The 16796-nt window shown below is 43.8% G+C and overlaps 1 protein-coding gene across 1 annotated transcript in view; it reads right to left on the bottom strand.

Annotated features, from left to right (window-relative positions):
* Positions 1-16796, bottom strand: part of LOC146811634 (transmembrane protease serine 9-like) — a 1785969-nt gene that overhangs the window by 655116 nt on the left and 1114057 nt on the right. The window contains exon 11 of the mRNA XM_085618610.1: positions 15777-16090. Coding sequence (XP_085474736.1) covers positions 15777-16090 — 314 coding nt within the window. The remainder of the gene's footprint in view (positions 1-15776; positions 16091-16796) is intronic.

Raw genomic sequence — 16796 nt, 5'->3', positions numbered from 1 at the left:
CCTATTAGGAAGGGATTTATCATGCAAGTTAAATTGTACAAGTTATTGCACACCGGACGGTGTTGCATTTCAGATTCATAATGAGGACATTGATTTCAAATTAGTTAAACAAAACACTGAGGTAGGAATGTTTATCATGTTGACAGTAGCTGAATTGCCGGAGGATCTCAGAACTACAGTGAATCCAGAGGTTTAGTATTTTACAGGAAAATATATTGGACTCATAAAAGAAGTACAACCAGTTCATGTCCAAATAAAGCCATATTTTGCCTTCCCAAGAACACCACCTTATCCATTGTCTGCAGAAATAACTGCTGGGATACAACCTGTAATTGAAGACATGCTTCAAAATAGCACATTGAAATAATTATTTGGCACCCAATTTAATTGTCCTATAATGAGAATTTAGAAACCAAATAAGAAGTATAGAATCATAGAGAATTTGAGAACAATTAATGAGATTGCGGTGCTTTGTTGCCCCATTGTACCACCTTCTGCTACTGTTCTTTTCCAAATTCCACCTATTGCGGAATGGTTTACCATCATTGATTTGTGTGAGGCTTTCTTCTCAGTACCTGTGCATGAAGACAGCCAGTTTTTGTTCTCATGTGTGTTCTAACAGAGAACAATCATGTGGTGTTGTGTCCCTCAACGGTATACAGAGAGCCCTTCTATTTTTAGTCAGCTCCTGAAGAACAATCTTGAGTCTTTGCAAATGTCCTGTGGTTATGCACTTGTGCAGTACATAGATGATTTGCTGATAGGTTCAGAATCTCGAGAAGCTTGCAAAAATGACACCATTGCCTTATTGTGAATACCTGGCGGAGAATGGACACAAATTGTCTCCAGGTAAACTGCAGTACTGTCAAAAAGAAGTACACTATCTGGGACACATTATTATGAAAAGAGTCAGAAAGGTGCCACCAGAGAGAGTGGAAGCCATCTTTTGAAATGAATCCACCTAGAACACAGAGAGAGCTCAGAATGTTTTGGGGAATGGTTGGCTACTCTCGACAATGGATACCAATTTTTTCTCTGACAGCAAAACCTCTCCTGAGGTTTACTCTTCAAGATGTGTAGAGACGCAATTCCCTGGGATAAGGAATCTACAAAAATCTTCCTAGAGCTGAAAGATAAAGTGTGTTGCGCCCTAGCTCTAGGAACGCCAGATTATAAAAGTGTAAGAGATTGGTGTACACTTTCAGTGTTAACACAGATGCATGAAGGAGCTTGAATACCTGTGGCTTACTTTTCAACAATATTTGACCTTGTAGCGTCAAGACTTCCCGGCTGCTTAAAGGCAGTGGCCCCGGTGAATGCAAGTCTGGAAAAGAGCGAAAACATAGTGATGGGACACCCATTGAGTATGATGGTTCCTTAGTCTGTTGAATAATTGCTTACCAGAATGAAAACACAGTCTCTGACACATAAATACTAGCAGAGACTGCTTTCATCAGATAATGTCACTATTAAGTGATGTAATGTGTTAAATGTTTTTACTCTTTTGCCTGTAATTGATTCAGAAGACAGGGGTGATTATTTTGATCATGATTGTCTAAGTGTCACTGAACAATACACAAAGCTACGACCAGTCATTAAGGATGAAAAAAACTGATTGAGCCCAATTCTGTGCTATTTGTTAATGGTTTATGCTTGCGGAGTAACGATGGCACATTGAGAGCATCATTTGCGTGTGCCTCATAAATGACGTGGTTGAAGCCGCTTGGCTCCAGTCTATTTTCTCTGTGCAAGTTGCTGTACTGATTGCTCTTAGCCGAGCCTGCTGTTTATCTGCGCAATTGAAAGTCATCATCTTTACAGATAGACGATATGGCTTCGGTGTAGTTCACAACTTTAGGAAATTATGGAGGCAGAGAGGTTTATTGATCTCTACAGGATCACCCATCAGATATGGGCAACATGCGAAAAGTCTATTCGAAGCATTACAGTTGCTTAAGGAGATTGCTGTGGTGCAGTGCCCGGACATCAAACAGGTAGTGGATACGTTGCCATTGGCAATAGATACGCTGACTCAGTAGCTAGGTATTGTGCCTTGCTAGCATGCAAAATCAAGGGCGGTTTTATGATAAATGATGGTTTCACCTACAGAACTGATGAAGAATGTGCTTTCCCAATGATGATGGAAATAACTGACACATTGGAGGAATTGAAAGGAATACAAGAAACAGTGGCAGAAATTGAACAAAATGGGTGTATCAAGGCAGGTTGTAAAACAAAAATGCAAATTACATTTTGGATCGAAGACCACTGTTGCTAGACAGCTTGTTGTTTCCAATGGTCAGGTACTATCATGGGAACACACACTTGGGGAGAGATGCAATGAGAAGGCTTTTCAAACAAGGTTGGTTCAATCCAAGATTTTTTTTAATTGCTGATGAAATTTGTAGGTGATGTGTCATATGCCAATAACTGACTGTAGGGGTAAGGACACCAGTCAGAGATGCACTTAGGGCCCAATTGCGATGGATGGACGGAGTCCGTCCGACATCGCTCTGGAAGTGGAACCGAACGACCTCCTGTCGTCGGTTCCAGCCCAGCGATTAGGATGCATTCGAACCCTGTTCAGTCGTAATCCTATACTTTGCTATGGGAGCATGCATTCTGAACGGAATGCATGCCCTCATTGTAAAGAGCAGAGGTGCAGTTCATCCCTGCACCCTGTGCCAGGCACCTCAAGGTGCCTGCCCCCGGGTGCATGGATCAACAAGGGGGCACCATAGGTGCCCCCTAGGCCACCATTCGGCGGTGATGCACCCATGGGGGCCCTGCTGGGGGCCCCCAAAGACAGGTTCCCAATGTCTTTCCGTGTCAGAAAGGCCAGCACAGAAAGGCAGTGGGAAGCTGCCATCACAATCCCTCAGCCGGAAAGAGCCAGCCGAGGGATTACTGCAGGCTTTCCGAATGGCGAACGGGCTCTCCGAGCCCGTCGTCAGCCATTAGGAACTTCCCTGTGTAATAATTTCCAACCAACTCCTTTGAAATGAGTCAGTCATAAATTATTACAAACAGCTGATTATGATGCGTTTAGGATGGCTCCGAACGAGGGTCGGATCCATTCCTGACCGCATCGTAATCCGGTCCTTAGTATTATCGAGTAGCCCCTTTAGCAGGATATAAATGGATTTTATCGAGATACCTGTCCAAAACGGGCTGAGATATATCCTTGTGATAATCTGTGTATTTTCTTGTTGGGTGGAAGCCTACCCTATCCCATCACTTCCCATGGTTATGTCTAACGACAACATCTGTTATATAGGACTATCTGGGTCATTGTACAATTGACTCCAAACACCTATTGAACCGGAATCGGGGACATAGGCACCAGCAGTTGCTTCTGTGATATTATATCTTTGGGAGATTGCAACTGCCTTGCTTTTCTCTCTCTCTCTCTAGTGTTACAAGATATAGAGGGGCCTCCATAGCCTCGAGAGTTTATAAGAATCTAGGGCCAAATAAGACACCTAGTACAGGAGACAAAAATTGTTCCGTAGAAAACTCCTCATCCAACTCTCACCCAATTGATCTACCCCACTACTACTCTCCTCCAGGGACATCCCTCAAAATACTCTTCTAATACCTGTTCCCACTGTCACTCATCATGGCAGAAGGGTTGGCATATGGTGAGGATGAAATTTCATCCATTTTATCCCTACCTCATCTGATTTCAGACACCACACTGACCCAAATTACCCAAAATAGTGGTGATTGGGAGTCTCTTACAGAATTAAAAAGGACACAACTCAAAACACTTTTGCATGGGGCGATCATGACCGAATACCTTCGGGGGAACATTGCCCCAAATGGATTAATTGTCACCAACGCCCCAAGAATTTTCTTGAATGACCCAGAATTTCGACATAGCTGGTCCCTCATTGCATGGAAATGCACAAGAGATTGGTTAGTGTTAATTATTAAAACAGCTAGGAGACTGTCAGAGGCCCTCCTAGTGGAAATCAAGACACTGGAAAATGGGCTAAAAACCCAAATCACCATCAGTGCTTTTAAAAAGAAACTAGAGGAAAACAACAAGACCATTAATGAATACAAAGAATACTTGACACAAGCAAAGATCACTAAATTCCAAAAAGATCTCAAACGATTTAAGTATGAAAATGTCTTCCCGTATTCAAAAGCGGATTATAATCCAACTGAGAAAGACAAATCAGATTTCTCCGATACCGACAGTGCAGGCTCCACTAGAACCTCAAGCGATTCCTCCTCTGAGGGGAGAAACCAGAGTTGGAATAACACTAAAAGTAGGGGCGGCCGCTCCAGGAGAAACAGGGGCAACTACCAGACTATGGGCTCATTTCCACAACAACTGTTCGGATGGGGACCCTACATGCAACCACCATTCCCACCTCCTCAATTTGGATATCAATGGCCACCTTTCCAAACTTCTTTTTTAGGGAGAGGCCCAACCAGAGGAGGGGGAAACAATCGGAGAGGCCCCAGAGTTCACTGGAGAGAAAACCAGGAAGAACAGACAATACCAGAAGCGAGACCCAGCACGAGCAGGAACCCACAGGAATACTAAACCTCAGTTCCAAGACGCTCTCCCCGGTACAACAGAATGTTCTAAACAAGAGACTAGGCTTTGTACCTACGGCCAGGACAAATTTATTCAATTTAAGGATTGAATTGTCAGAATTCTTTCGAAAATTGAGATTATCAGTATTTTTTGCGGATGCAGACAATACACAAGAACTAACTGAGGACAAAAACACCGGCCTCAGAAGAAAATCTCGCTTTATTCCACCTAATCACACTATGCCACCCGCCCTCCTTGCTTTTGAGAAGGCAGTCACTCTAGAAGGGGATAAAATGAAAACGAATGAACACAAAGTTTTTAATAACCTGACCTCGATTGAACGAGAAGCAATCAGAAATATCGATTGCATGAATGATATCGTCATCAAACCAGCGGATAAGGGTGGCGCCACAGTTGTGATGCCCTTGGAAATGTACCAGCAAGAATGCAGAAAACTACTGGATGATCAACGCAATTACAAACGATTGCAGAGAGACCCCACGGGAGGCCTGAAACAAAATATATCAACGATGGTAAAGACAGCAGCCGAAGAGGGGTAGATCACGACAGCAGAAGGAGCCTTTTTGGTAGAACCCAATCCAAAAATTCCCTATTTTTACATTCTACCAAAAGTGCACAAGAATGTGAACCCTCCACCGAGAAGACCAATTGTTTCCGGAATTGGTTCAATTTTGGAACCATTGTCAAAATTCATAGATTATTTTCTAAGGCCCATTGTCCACAGGATGCCGTCCTACCTGAAAGATTCCCGAGATATTCTGAATAATCTCCAGCTGATACCATACAATATATCCACAGATCTATTGATTACTTTAGATGTGGAGGCGCTGTATACCAGCATCCCGCAGGAAGCCTCCCTGCGAGTAATCGAAACCCTGCTTAGGAATGAAGAATGGACATCTATCACTCCCATACAATTCATCATGGACTGTGCGAGACTGGCTCTTACAAAAAACTACTTCGAGTATGATGGTGATTTTTTCTTACAGACTCATGGCACTTCCATGGGCATGACCTGTGCACCTAGTATAGCATGTCTATATGTCCATGATTTTGAAACTAAATTTATCTACACCGACACTAACCAGTATGTTGACAACATGTCGGTGTGGAAACGATACATTGACGACATCTTCCTTATATGGAAAGGGAATGAAGCAACAGCAGAAGACTTTCTGAACTGGTTAAATACAAGAGACCAATATCTCAAGTTCACGATGACTGTAAAAAGAGACTGGATTACCTTCCTCGATCTAAAAATCTGGCCCGATACGGGCAAATTGAAAACGGAGGTTTTTTACAAACCCACCGATGTGAACAACTTACTGAGATACGACAGCTTCCATCCGAAAACCTTGAGAGATAATCTACCAGTAGGACAATTTCTGAGACTACGCAGGAATTGTACAGAGAAGGAAACATACATGGTACACGCAAAGAAATTATCACAAAAGTTACACTCTAAACTGTACCCACCATGGCTAATCAAACAAGCTAACAAGAGGGCAATTAACAACCCCAGGGAAGCATTACTGGAATCGCATCTCAAACCTGAGAATAAACGAATAGTGTGCGTCACCACCTTCGGCACTGAATCCAACAAACTAAAGGGGATCATATCAAGACACTGGAAGACCCTAAATTCAGGAACTCTTAATTTACCCAAACCCCTTTTTGCATTAAAACGCGGCAAATCCCTACGGGATTCAATAGTACACACTCGCCCCAAGAAGAAGACAGGAACCAGAGACAACACAAATACACTATGGGACTTACCCGCAGTGGTAGGACACTTTCCATGTGGAAGCTGTAATATGTGTACTCTAACAAAAGCAAGTAAAACCATCGATTTGGGGCTACAAACACCATGGGAACAAAGGTCGTTTTCGAATTGTAACAGCCAGAATGTGGTGTACATCATGACCTGTAAATGTAATCTGAGGTACATTGGTATGACTTCACGTAAAGTCAAAACACGATTAAATGAACACCGCAGTACCTTCCGATGCGGAAAAACGGTCACTAAGATGATGCGCCAATTCCAAACGCTGAGACATAGTGAGAATGATTTCACTTGGTCAATCATTGAAAAACTGCCCAGCCTATGCAATGAAAAACAACTGTTGAAAGCAGAACAACGATGGATTTACCGATTGTCAAATGTCAGCAATGGGTTAAATGAGGAAATTCCGTGGTCTATGTTAACATGAGCAGGACCTTACACACAGTTTGAACGCCACTGATAGTGATTAGTACTGATTAGTATGTACTCGAATAAAAAGTACCAAAATACTGATCAATAATAATAAAAATCAACTAATTACTTGAGATGGAGATTCACAATGTAAAAATACTTTACACGATTGGACACTAACCAGGGGGTTTGATGTTGCCCTGATACAAATGTTTTTAACAACTACAGACTGCACGACACGCGGACTACATTGAGGCAACCATTGATCGGTTCCTGACACAGGATAATCCCCGAGTAGATCCGGGGGCCACTCTTCCTCGCATTGCCAGCAATTTCACAATGCAATAATGATTGAAGAGATGGTCAGTCTCCCCTCACATACACAGACGAGAACAAGCCTGCGATATAAGGGTAGCCGGTTACTCAAGGTTATCCTGCATCGGTAATTCCGCACTGTGCATTTGGCTGTAACAGATTGTGAATATAATCCCAGTCAACGCGGAGAAAGTTCCCCTCTTTGCTCTAAATAAGGTGCTAACACGCCAAGGCTGGCCCTGTAGCCTACATCTCCCAGAAATCCACCAAGGACGCATCACACAGCAGACAACTGAGCAACCTTTTCGGATGCACGTCCTATCATCTATCCACGTGACAGTCAATATCCAATTACACAATACGCTGTTCACGCAATACGGAAGACGGACGGAAGCTCACTAATTATTTAAAAACCACAACACACACACTAGATTCACACGGCGGCGGGCAGTGAACACTATAGGTGTATCCACGGTGACCGATCTTTGACGAAGTAAGATGCAGCTAAATAGATCGTATGTCTGCCCCAAGAAACGTGTATGTGTAGGCGTTTTTAAGTACTGCTACAATATATTGTATGTTTGGTATGAGAACGCGCAATATTTAAACTAGCTTCTGCAACTCTACGTTACTATCAGTTTCATGTTTAACTGTACTATGACGGGGATCCGGTTAAGCTATTAGGGTCTTACGGTCGACAGGTCCGAGCATTAACTACCGGAGCCCGCCCCGTGTTATGATTCGAGTGAATAATACAGAGGTCTGCACTTGAGAACGTGAGAATTACTACCACATAGACGCAAGGGCTCTTGATTAACTTTCATAGTATAAGTGATGCAGCAAGAATACGTGTAGCTTCTAACATAAAACGTGTAAAAGTACGTGATGTTTTGAAGTTGTAACCACATGACCACCGTTTGTATCTTTCATGATTTGTTTTATACCTTTAGTGTGTGACTACAAGACGGCACCATTAATCACGTGACCCGCATGGTGCAATCTAGCACCGACCAGTAGGTGAGAATGGTTATCTGATGAACACAACTTCAGCATTAGACAAGAAAGGGTAGTTTTGGGAAAGGATATCGGTTTCACACACCACGCACCGATAAAACTTTCCCCATTTTTGCCCCCACCTTTTGATATGAAACACGGGGCACACAAAATTACATTGTTATTACCCCAGAGGTGACTTGGAGAACAAATTTGAGAGTTGTATTCCGTATGGTTAAGGGTAGAGAGTTTTTTATTTAGTCACTCTCAAATCAGAGATGCGAAATTGACACTAACAAACACAATGGAGTAGACGATATCGCACCAATCACGGGTGGATTGATATAGCCACACAGAGTTGAGTTATAGATGTCACGATGGATGTGAGTTCCAAACAGAGTTCTAACATTAATTTGACACTATTCTCTCCTTCTAGAAAATCGACTGGATTCTAAATTTAGGTGAGTGCAATAGGCCTCATTTTTCTATCTGGGTTTGCATGTAGCACATGATCAAACTTGAGTCAGGGAAACCAACTATTATAGAAGGCAGCCCTGAAGAAGGCTCCAGACCCTTATGGGCTCTGTGCGCGGGCCGAAACATGTTGGCATAAGAAGTGGGCACATTTGAAACAATAATTTCAAAACAACCCCATCACAGCATACGCTTTTTATTTGGTACCCCAGGTACCCCAAGAATAAAGTTTCGCATCAGGGGTATAGCTGGAGGTATTTTTAGTATCTACCACCGAACTGTTTCCCTGCATAACCAGAAAAAAATGTATATAAGAACTCCCATTACATCTTTTGGTTGAGTCCGCCCAGGTAGTACCACCTTACCTGGGTGTGGAAAGACGCCAATGATGAAGCATGTCACTATTAGTGAGTGAGGCGTCTTTTCCAATATCTGTGGATATCCCATCACTTCCCATGGTTATGTCTAACGACAACATCTGTTATATAGGACTATCTGGGTCATTGTACAATTGACTCCAAACACCTATTGAACCGGAATCGGGGACATAGGCACCAGCAGTTGCTTTTGTGATATTATATCTTTGGGAGATTGCAACTGCCTTGCTTTTCTCTCTCTCTCTCTAGTGTTACAAGATGCTGACAACTAGACCAGTGACCTGCATACCACCAGCGAGTTCGCCTACGACGGGGAACAATGAGGGCCCCCCCTCTGAGCGTAAGCGGAGTGGTCTGGCCTGCCGTACACTGGACCAGCGCAGGGCTTGCCACAATGACACGTGGGCTCTGGGCGTGGTTCAGTCCATGTCCGGACAAGGAAGTGAGTGATGTGTGTGTCCCAGTTGTAGTGTCCGCGGGACCCGGTACACAAAATGCAATACAGCACCCTCTGACTGGCATCCCACAGGAGGAGCATCACTGACGCAAGGGAAATCACTGTCCCTACATTCATCCACACATACATACATGACTGATGAAAGACATGACACAGGAGTGCGTCAATGGATGTTTATTGCATATCCAGTGCAGTTATGTAGCTGGAGCGGTTCAGGGCAATGCCCAGCACACATCACAATATGGGCCTGTGGAGGGCCAGCCAGAGTCCATCCGGGGATGACAAGTCCTGCTGTAGGGAAGGGTACAGTCTGCAGCCTGGTCATTGGTCATCAATCCGGAAGTGGCAGTCCATGTCGCTGTCCAAGGTGAGTGCATCGGAGTGTATCGTGGGTCAGTGGAAGGCCATGAGGCCATGTGTGGGACCAAGCAAACACAGGCCAGGTGGCGGTAATGAATGCTAGTGCCTGGTCCTTCTGACCACAGTCCCATCCACGTCCTCAGGTGTGTGCCCTGTCCCACCTGTTGCCGATGCCACTAACCTATTGCAGGGATCACGGCCCAATCCACAGGAGCGCAGAAAAGTTCCCCACACTCCCCAGGCCAGTGCCCGATATACTTATATACTATATACCTAGGAACTGACCCAAGGACATGTGGGGAGAGACTGCGTAGGTTTGACTATGTCTCAATCCCCCAGCCGGTTCCCTATAGGCAAGTCAACAGTGGAAGTAGGCGGAAGAGAACCTGTGGGGAAAACAACAGAACAACTTTAGCTGAATGCCCTCCCACCTGAAACATACAAGGTAAACTCAGTGCCTGCTCTATCTTTAAAGGTAGACAATCTCTTACCGACTGGACATCTCTGAAAGCAGTACAGTAACAGCTAGAAGTCGCAATGTGGCGAACGCTGGATAGTCTTCCAAGGCTGGAGTCAAAAATGTAAATAAAATCTTTACAGGAATCTTGTCACTCATAAAAAAAATGGAAGAGAGTCATAGGGTCTCACAAGTAAAAGTTAAAGATCAGGCTGTTAGAAGCATTCAGTGCTGGTAAACACACACTCCCTAACTGTCAACTTTTGTAGGAAGTCTAGTGTGCACAACACATACTTCAAATAATGTATCTAGCTCAGAAAATAAAGACGCGTACCTTGCGCTTGTTGGCAAACAATGTTTTCAGTTCAAACACAATGTATCCAGCCCAGAAAATAAAGACGCGTACCTCGCACCAGTAAATAAACAATGTATCCAGTGCAAAAACGCTAACGCGTACCACACTTTTAAAAATAAAGAACAATGTAGCCAACCTACACTGTAAACGCGTATCGTGCGTCTGAGGAAACAAAAATATCTAACTATAGAAGAAAATCCAATGTCTGCAAGGAGGGCAGGTCTTTTACGCACCACGTTCTCAAGGGAGGAAAGGTATTTCAAACACAGAAAAATCAGAACGCGGTCACGTAATGGTAGAGATTTAACGGACTGTGTGCGAAAGGAGCACAAGCAAACAAAAATATCTAACCTGAGGTGTAACTGTCCGCGTCGTCGGGTTAGTAGTCAGGCGTGGGCTTCTTGGTGTCTATCTGAAGGTCGAGATGCAAGAGGTTCTAAAACAGATTCTAATGAAAGTGATACCTAGAAAAAGGCACACAGTTCCTCAGAGCTCAGCAAACAGTTAGGGAACAAGGAAGTTGAGGGGAGGAGAAGGGAGGGGTGTGGAGTCAGGTTCAGGAATTCAAAAGCCAAGCACCTGTTCCCTTGATTGGTTTGCTTTTAAAGGTAGGGAGCGTGTTCAAACTCCGCCTCCACAATATGTAAGGGACTCTCTATAAAGTGTCTTACTCTTTATAAAACAGGCACCTGAGCAACCTAGGATTGCCAGCTAACTGTACAAGAAGCCAGAGGTCTAACACCACCTGTGGTGGTTGCAGAACCGGCTGCCGAACTGTGTGCCACTGACACTTCAGGGGTCTGAGTGGATCCGGCTTCCGCACTGTGTGCCACTGACACATCAGGGGCCTGAGTGAATCCGGCTGCCACACTGTGAGGCACTGACACACCAGGGGGCGGGGATGTGGATGGTGTGGGGGCAGCAGCATTCATCAGCGCCACACCTTGTGGCGGCAATGCCATGGTGGAGGTCTGTAGAACATGATAGATCCCGCTGCATTTCGATGATGTGCAGCGGTGGTTGCCATCCTTTCCACCTCCATCCTCACCATGTCCTCTATTAGCCTGAGTATGTGTGCCAGCTCATGGCTGGCATCTCTGGAGCCACTTTGAGCGGACAGGTGTTCTCTCCGCGTCATGACTCCAGCGATGTCAGTCAGGGCTCGTTGGAGACCATGGGGAAGACATAGACACCCAAGGAAGGCGTCCAGTTTGGCAGCAATGATGCCGAAGCCCACCCGCACCTGCTCCGCCGTCTCCATCTGGCAATCCAGCACATGTGTTGTTCCTGGAGAACTTGGGAGGATGCCGGGGCTGTGGGTGCCTCCTGCTTGGGTGGTTTGGGTGGTGGGTGGGGTCTCATCGATGGAGCTGGGCTGCCCTGAGCCTGGAGGTGAGTCAATGATGTCTTGGATGGTTTGGGTGTCGATACTGGCGTTGTCCTCCTCGTCATCCATGAAGAGTGGCTGGGACTGCTCTGCAGGAGGTGTTGACGGTGCCCCAGCAATGTGAAGGGAAGATGGTGTATTACAATGTGTCCACATGTGTGTAGACGCATGGCACAGGTTGACATTCAGACAGCGTGGCATTGTACATTGTGACAGTCTGTAGATCTGGGCGATGACCCCGAGTCATTGTGGGTGTGCACTGTGCTCTGGTTGATTGTGCATGTAAGCCATTGTGGCCATCTCCACCCGTCCCCCCAGTACCTGTTGGTCACTCACCCTGTTGCGGTTGTGTTGTGTCCTGTCGAGCAGTGTCTGGTCCCCCGACTCTGGCCACAATCTCCACACTGATGACTGTCGACACCAGCTCCTCCATGTCATCCAGCTTCAGCTGTGGCACCGGGCCCCCACCTCCAGTCTGCATTGTTGCCTTCTGGTTGGTGGAGAGTTTCTCCTTGGTCTTTCTCTTGATGTCATTCCATCGCTTCTTGTCTTTGTCCATTGTCCGCTTGTGCTCTCCGTCAGCATTCACCTTGTCGACGATGTCCCGCTTCGTCTTCCTCGTCTTCTTGTCCTTGCACTTCCCTGTCACCGAGGTCCCAGGCTGGTCGTTCGGGGTGCTTGTGGGGTTGCGCTTGTCCTCTGTGCCTTCTCCGGCTGCATCCATGGGGCTTGGGTGTAGGTCAGTTTGTGTGTATGTGTGTTTTTTCAGCTTTTATGGAGATTTTTCCCACCTGCCAGGTGTGTGTTGCAGGGATTGCGCTGCTTATCGCTAATTTCCTCATCGTGCTTTGGCCCATCGCAGGTTTTTTGGTGTTGTGGTTTGTGTTTTTATCTCCGTCGAGGTGGTTTTATTGCAGACATTGTCACGGTTTTGGCTGACTATCGCTTGCTACCGCCTTGTTGTGAATCCCACGTTATCATGGGATTATTTTCCCGCGATGGGCTGCGATATTGAAAGTTGCGTTACGCTAATCTTGTGGTAGTTATCACACGTTCTTGTGAATATACCCCCTTGAGTTAACATTATTAATGCTTACGCTCACAATTTTAGACACAACCCTTTTACTAAACACTTCTAAAATATTAAGGGAGAGTATTACTCTACCAATGTTTATTCTAGCGTAATACAAGAATACACAATTGTTTTAGATGTTAAATATTGTTATGTTTGTGCACATTTGCCATCTTCAGTTTCAGAAGAAGTCGCTTACTGTAACCTACCTCTTTCCTATGCAATCCCATGTAGCATTTTGCTTTCATTAGTTTATAGGCAAGAACATTTTGAATATTTTACTCAAATTATGATTTAGAGCTGTCACAAGTGCCTCTAATGGAAAGTGTGAATTTACACTCACAAACAAAAAATACAAGGGACACAGCTTGATATTATTTCTTTCTCCATTTACCAGTAAACAATGGGGATGCTTACAAAAGAAGTTTAACTTGTCTGAAGCATCCCGAAGAAAAGGCATACATTATGACATTTGAAGAAAGATAAATGAACATGATTAAGACGGCCGATGAAAGAAGAAATGTGTTAAAAAATGTATGGAAAAAGGAGAAGAATAAATTTAATAGGAAAGTTAACATATTCAAAACTTAGACTGGATGCCAACATAAAGAGAAGGTCTGGTTTTATAATAGACAAACACAAAAACTAACAAGACATGTAGGAGTTAGCAATTGTGACCGCACCTTTGAATTATTGGGGGGAGCATGGCAAATATTACAGGGAAATTAGAATGTTAATCCCGGGGTATACTACATTTGTAGACAAAATGCCTAATTCTTATTGCCTGATGATTGGGAAGGAGCATGCTATTTAGGTATATTAATTTCAAACATTTAACATGCCAATAGTATAAAAGTGTTAACTCTAACACCACCCCATAGACATAAGCGGAATGCAGGGAACATAGCCTCATTCATAGGAGATATATTTGGAGCAGTGATAGCACCCGTGGGAGTGAAATTAAACAATGAAACGATCCAAAAACTAGCCACAGTAGTGGACAAAATGGCAACTAGTACATCTGGAGCATTGTTACTAATTAATACAGAACTAATTGCTCTATGATCTATGGTTTTGCAAGACCGTCTTGCACTTCACATCCTTCTGGCCGAGAAAGGGGGGTTCTGTCACATGCTAAAGCAAACTCACTACTGTTCATATATCCCAGACGAAATTAGGAAAATACAGGAGTTTGCAGGAAATATATCAAATTTGCAACCTGAACTACAAGAATTGGAAACACCAAGTCTATAGGAAAATTTCGGAAAAGGTTTAAATACAATTGCCAACTGGTTCTCAAAAGCTGGCAAGGGAATAGTAAAAGCAGTATTAATGCTCATTTTAACTATTGGATTATGCCGGATACTCCTTTATATCTTATGTTTGACCTCTAGACACATATTGCGTAAGAGTCATGATGCTCTCTAACAAAAACATTTTTAAAAGGACCTGGGTCTAGTGGGAATAATGAATGGCGACTACATGAAGACACTGAAACACACAAGGGGAATAAAAAGAAAGAGACAGGATACATAGGAGAACGAAACGGCCTTTTAAATTTGGTTGCGAAGGTGAAACCAACAATTATTGTGATGATATACGTCATCAAAAAGGGGGAAAATGAGAGAAATGACTGCATATTCAGAAATCGACATATGTAACATATTAGAAATACAACTAAGAACCTTAACCTCTTGTCATTGACTCATCGAAAATTATAAATGCCCATGATTATTTAATGACTTTATTTTTGAGATCTCAAATTCTGAGCGCAGTGGAAAAGGTCCATCGACCTCTCCGGAGCCTGTAGAATTCTCCATGGTGTTATTGTAAATGGGTGTATGTAAAGAGCTGAACCATCGAGTAGAGTCCTTTCAGGATCCAGCACAAGCCTTGGGAGACTAATGCAATGACTTAGAATACTGTCATTTATTATAAAACAACCAGTTTTCACCCCTTGCTGTATAGCTCAGTTGACATTGAAGCTAACACCATGATGTGGCATCTGCTTGGGGAGAATAATCTAACTACGGATACAGAGATCACCAACCGTTCTGAGCAGAGGGTACATTTGAGAGGGGTCGGTTCAGAGTGGGAGGAGAGATCTGGTGAGAGTCAGAGCAGAGGCTGCGGACTGGCAGGGTGGAGCATTCCACGATCCCCTTATGTCATGGAAGGGGTCCAGAGGGAGTTGTAGGCTGAAAACCTGAACGTCATGTGATGTTAGTAGCCAGATTTTCCTGCTGATGTACACATGTCCAGTATTCTTACACCTGAACAGTCTGGGTATGATAAAATTGGTTGACTATAATTGAAAGCAGTGTCCCACCTGGTAATACTGCTTCGCCCGATATATATTCATGGGTTCCAATTAATATGTGCTATGTATAGCTCTAAAAATGACAAAAGTACAGGAGTTTGAGTTGTATAAAAACACAAAAGTTCTAATTGCCAAAATGTACAAACATCATCCGCTGACCACAAAGGGAACATAATAGGAGGCATCATAAATGAACCCTGTGTCCACACATGCTCTAGCACTGAAAGAAAAATGTACCCATGAGCTGAAAGATGTAGTTTCCCCCATTCCTTTGGACAACCACCAAGTAGGACTCATTATGTAGGGACTAATGCCCATCTTTTCTAACTGCAAAGGAATATATTGAGTTTGAAAGAGAACTCATTTTAGTAAGGATGTTTATAAAATCCTTTTCTGCAGGCTCAGCCAGGCCACAGCATAAATGATAAACGAGAGTACCTACCTCCTGCGCCAAGGTTCCCGTAGCCGGTGGTCCAACACCTTGTCCCAGTTCTGAATTGATGTGTTGCATAAGGCAGGCAGACAGGTTGGACCTCATTACTGAGGAGAATTGAAGATGACATTTTCACTAGAGCAACATCATAGCTGCTTGGGATGTTCATGTTGTAGATGTAGTCTGTGTAGTTCTCATGAAAAAGGATCTGTTCAATTCTTCTTATATAGCGAAGAGACTGCATGTATTCCATGTAATACATGGGATACACTTTGGATCCTGGAACGGCTATTCTCCAGATACTGAGATCACTAATTTGAAGCCTGCGGAGAAAAAGAGGATGTATTTAAATACAGAGACAATACTAAGGTTCCTGCTCTACATGAACTAAAGTCAGGGGGGGGGCTGGTGACAAGAATATACATAAGACATTTTATTATGAGGTTGGAGGAAATCTTGATTCATCTGGTAATGGGAGTTATTGACTGAATCGACATTGTGAGCCTTGAGGAATACACTATCCATGCAGAGTTCTCCCCAGGCTTTTCATCAAGGCAAGCCTGGCAACATGTCAAAGAGGAAAGGTTCTGGGTATCTGGGGACAAGCTGTGGAAGTTGATATAGAAACTGATGTGGAAACATTGGTTTATGTGGATCCTGCACCAGATAATTATCAAACCCTGGGCAGAATTCAATGCTTATTACCCCCAACCTCAAAGCATCTCTCACAATAGGCCTCTGTTTGAATAAGCATATCAAAGAGCCAGGCATCTCCCAAATCCCGTACCCCATGTAAAGTAGTCAGTAATTACATCTACCAGCCTGCCTGTCAGCAAAGCTTACTCTATGGTTTTCAAGCACGAAGACACACCACATCAGGGTGTTAATTACTACCACTAAAGGGAAGGAAAACCACCTGAAATAATTTACAACTTAAAATCATCCGGACAGCAAAATCATGGGGTTGCAAAGTTTTATTTACAATACAATTATTGAAAAACGCTTACTTCACCTTGAACAAATGTTTTG

The sequence above is a fragment of the Triturus cristatus genome, chromosome 7 (genome assembly GCF_964204655.1).
Source record: "Triturus cristatus chromosome 7, aTriCri1.1, whole genome shotgun sequence".
Taxonomy (NCBI): domain Eukaryota; kingdom Metazoa; phylum Chordata; class Amphibia; order Caudata; family Salamandridae; genus Triturus; species Triturus cristatus.
The sequence above is the reverse complement of the archived record's forward strand: the minus strand, read 5'-3'. Positions and strand labels throughout refer to the sequence as shown.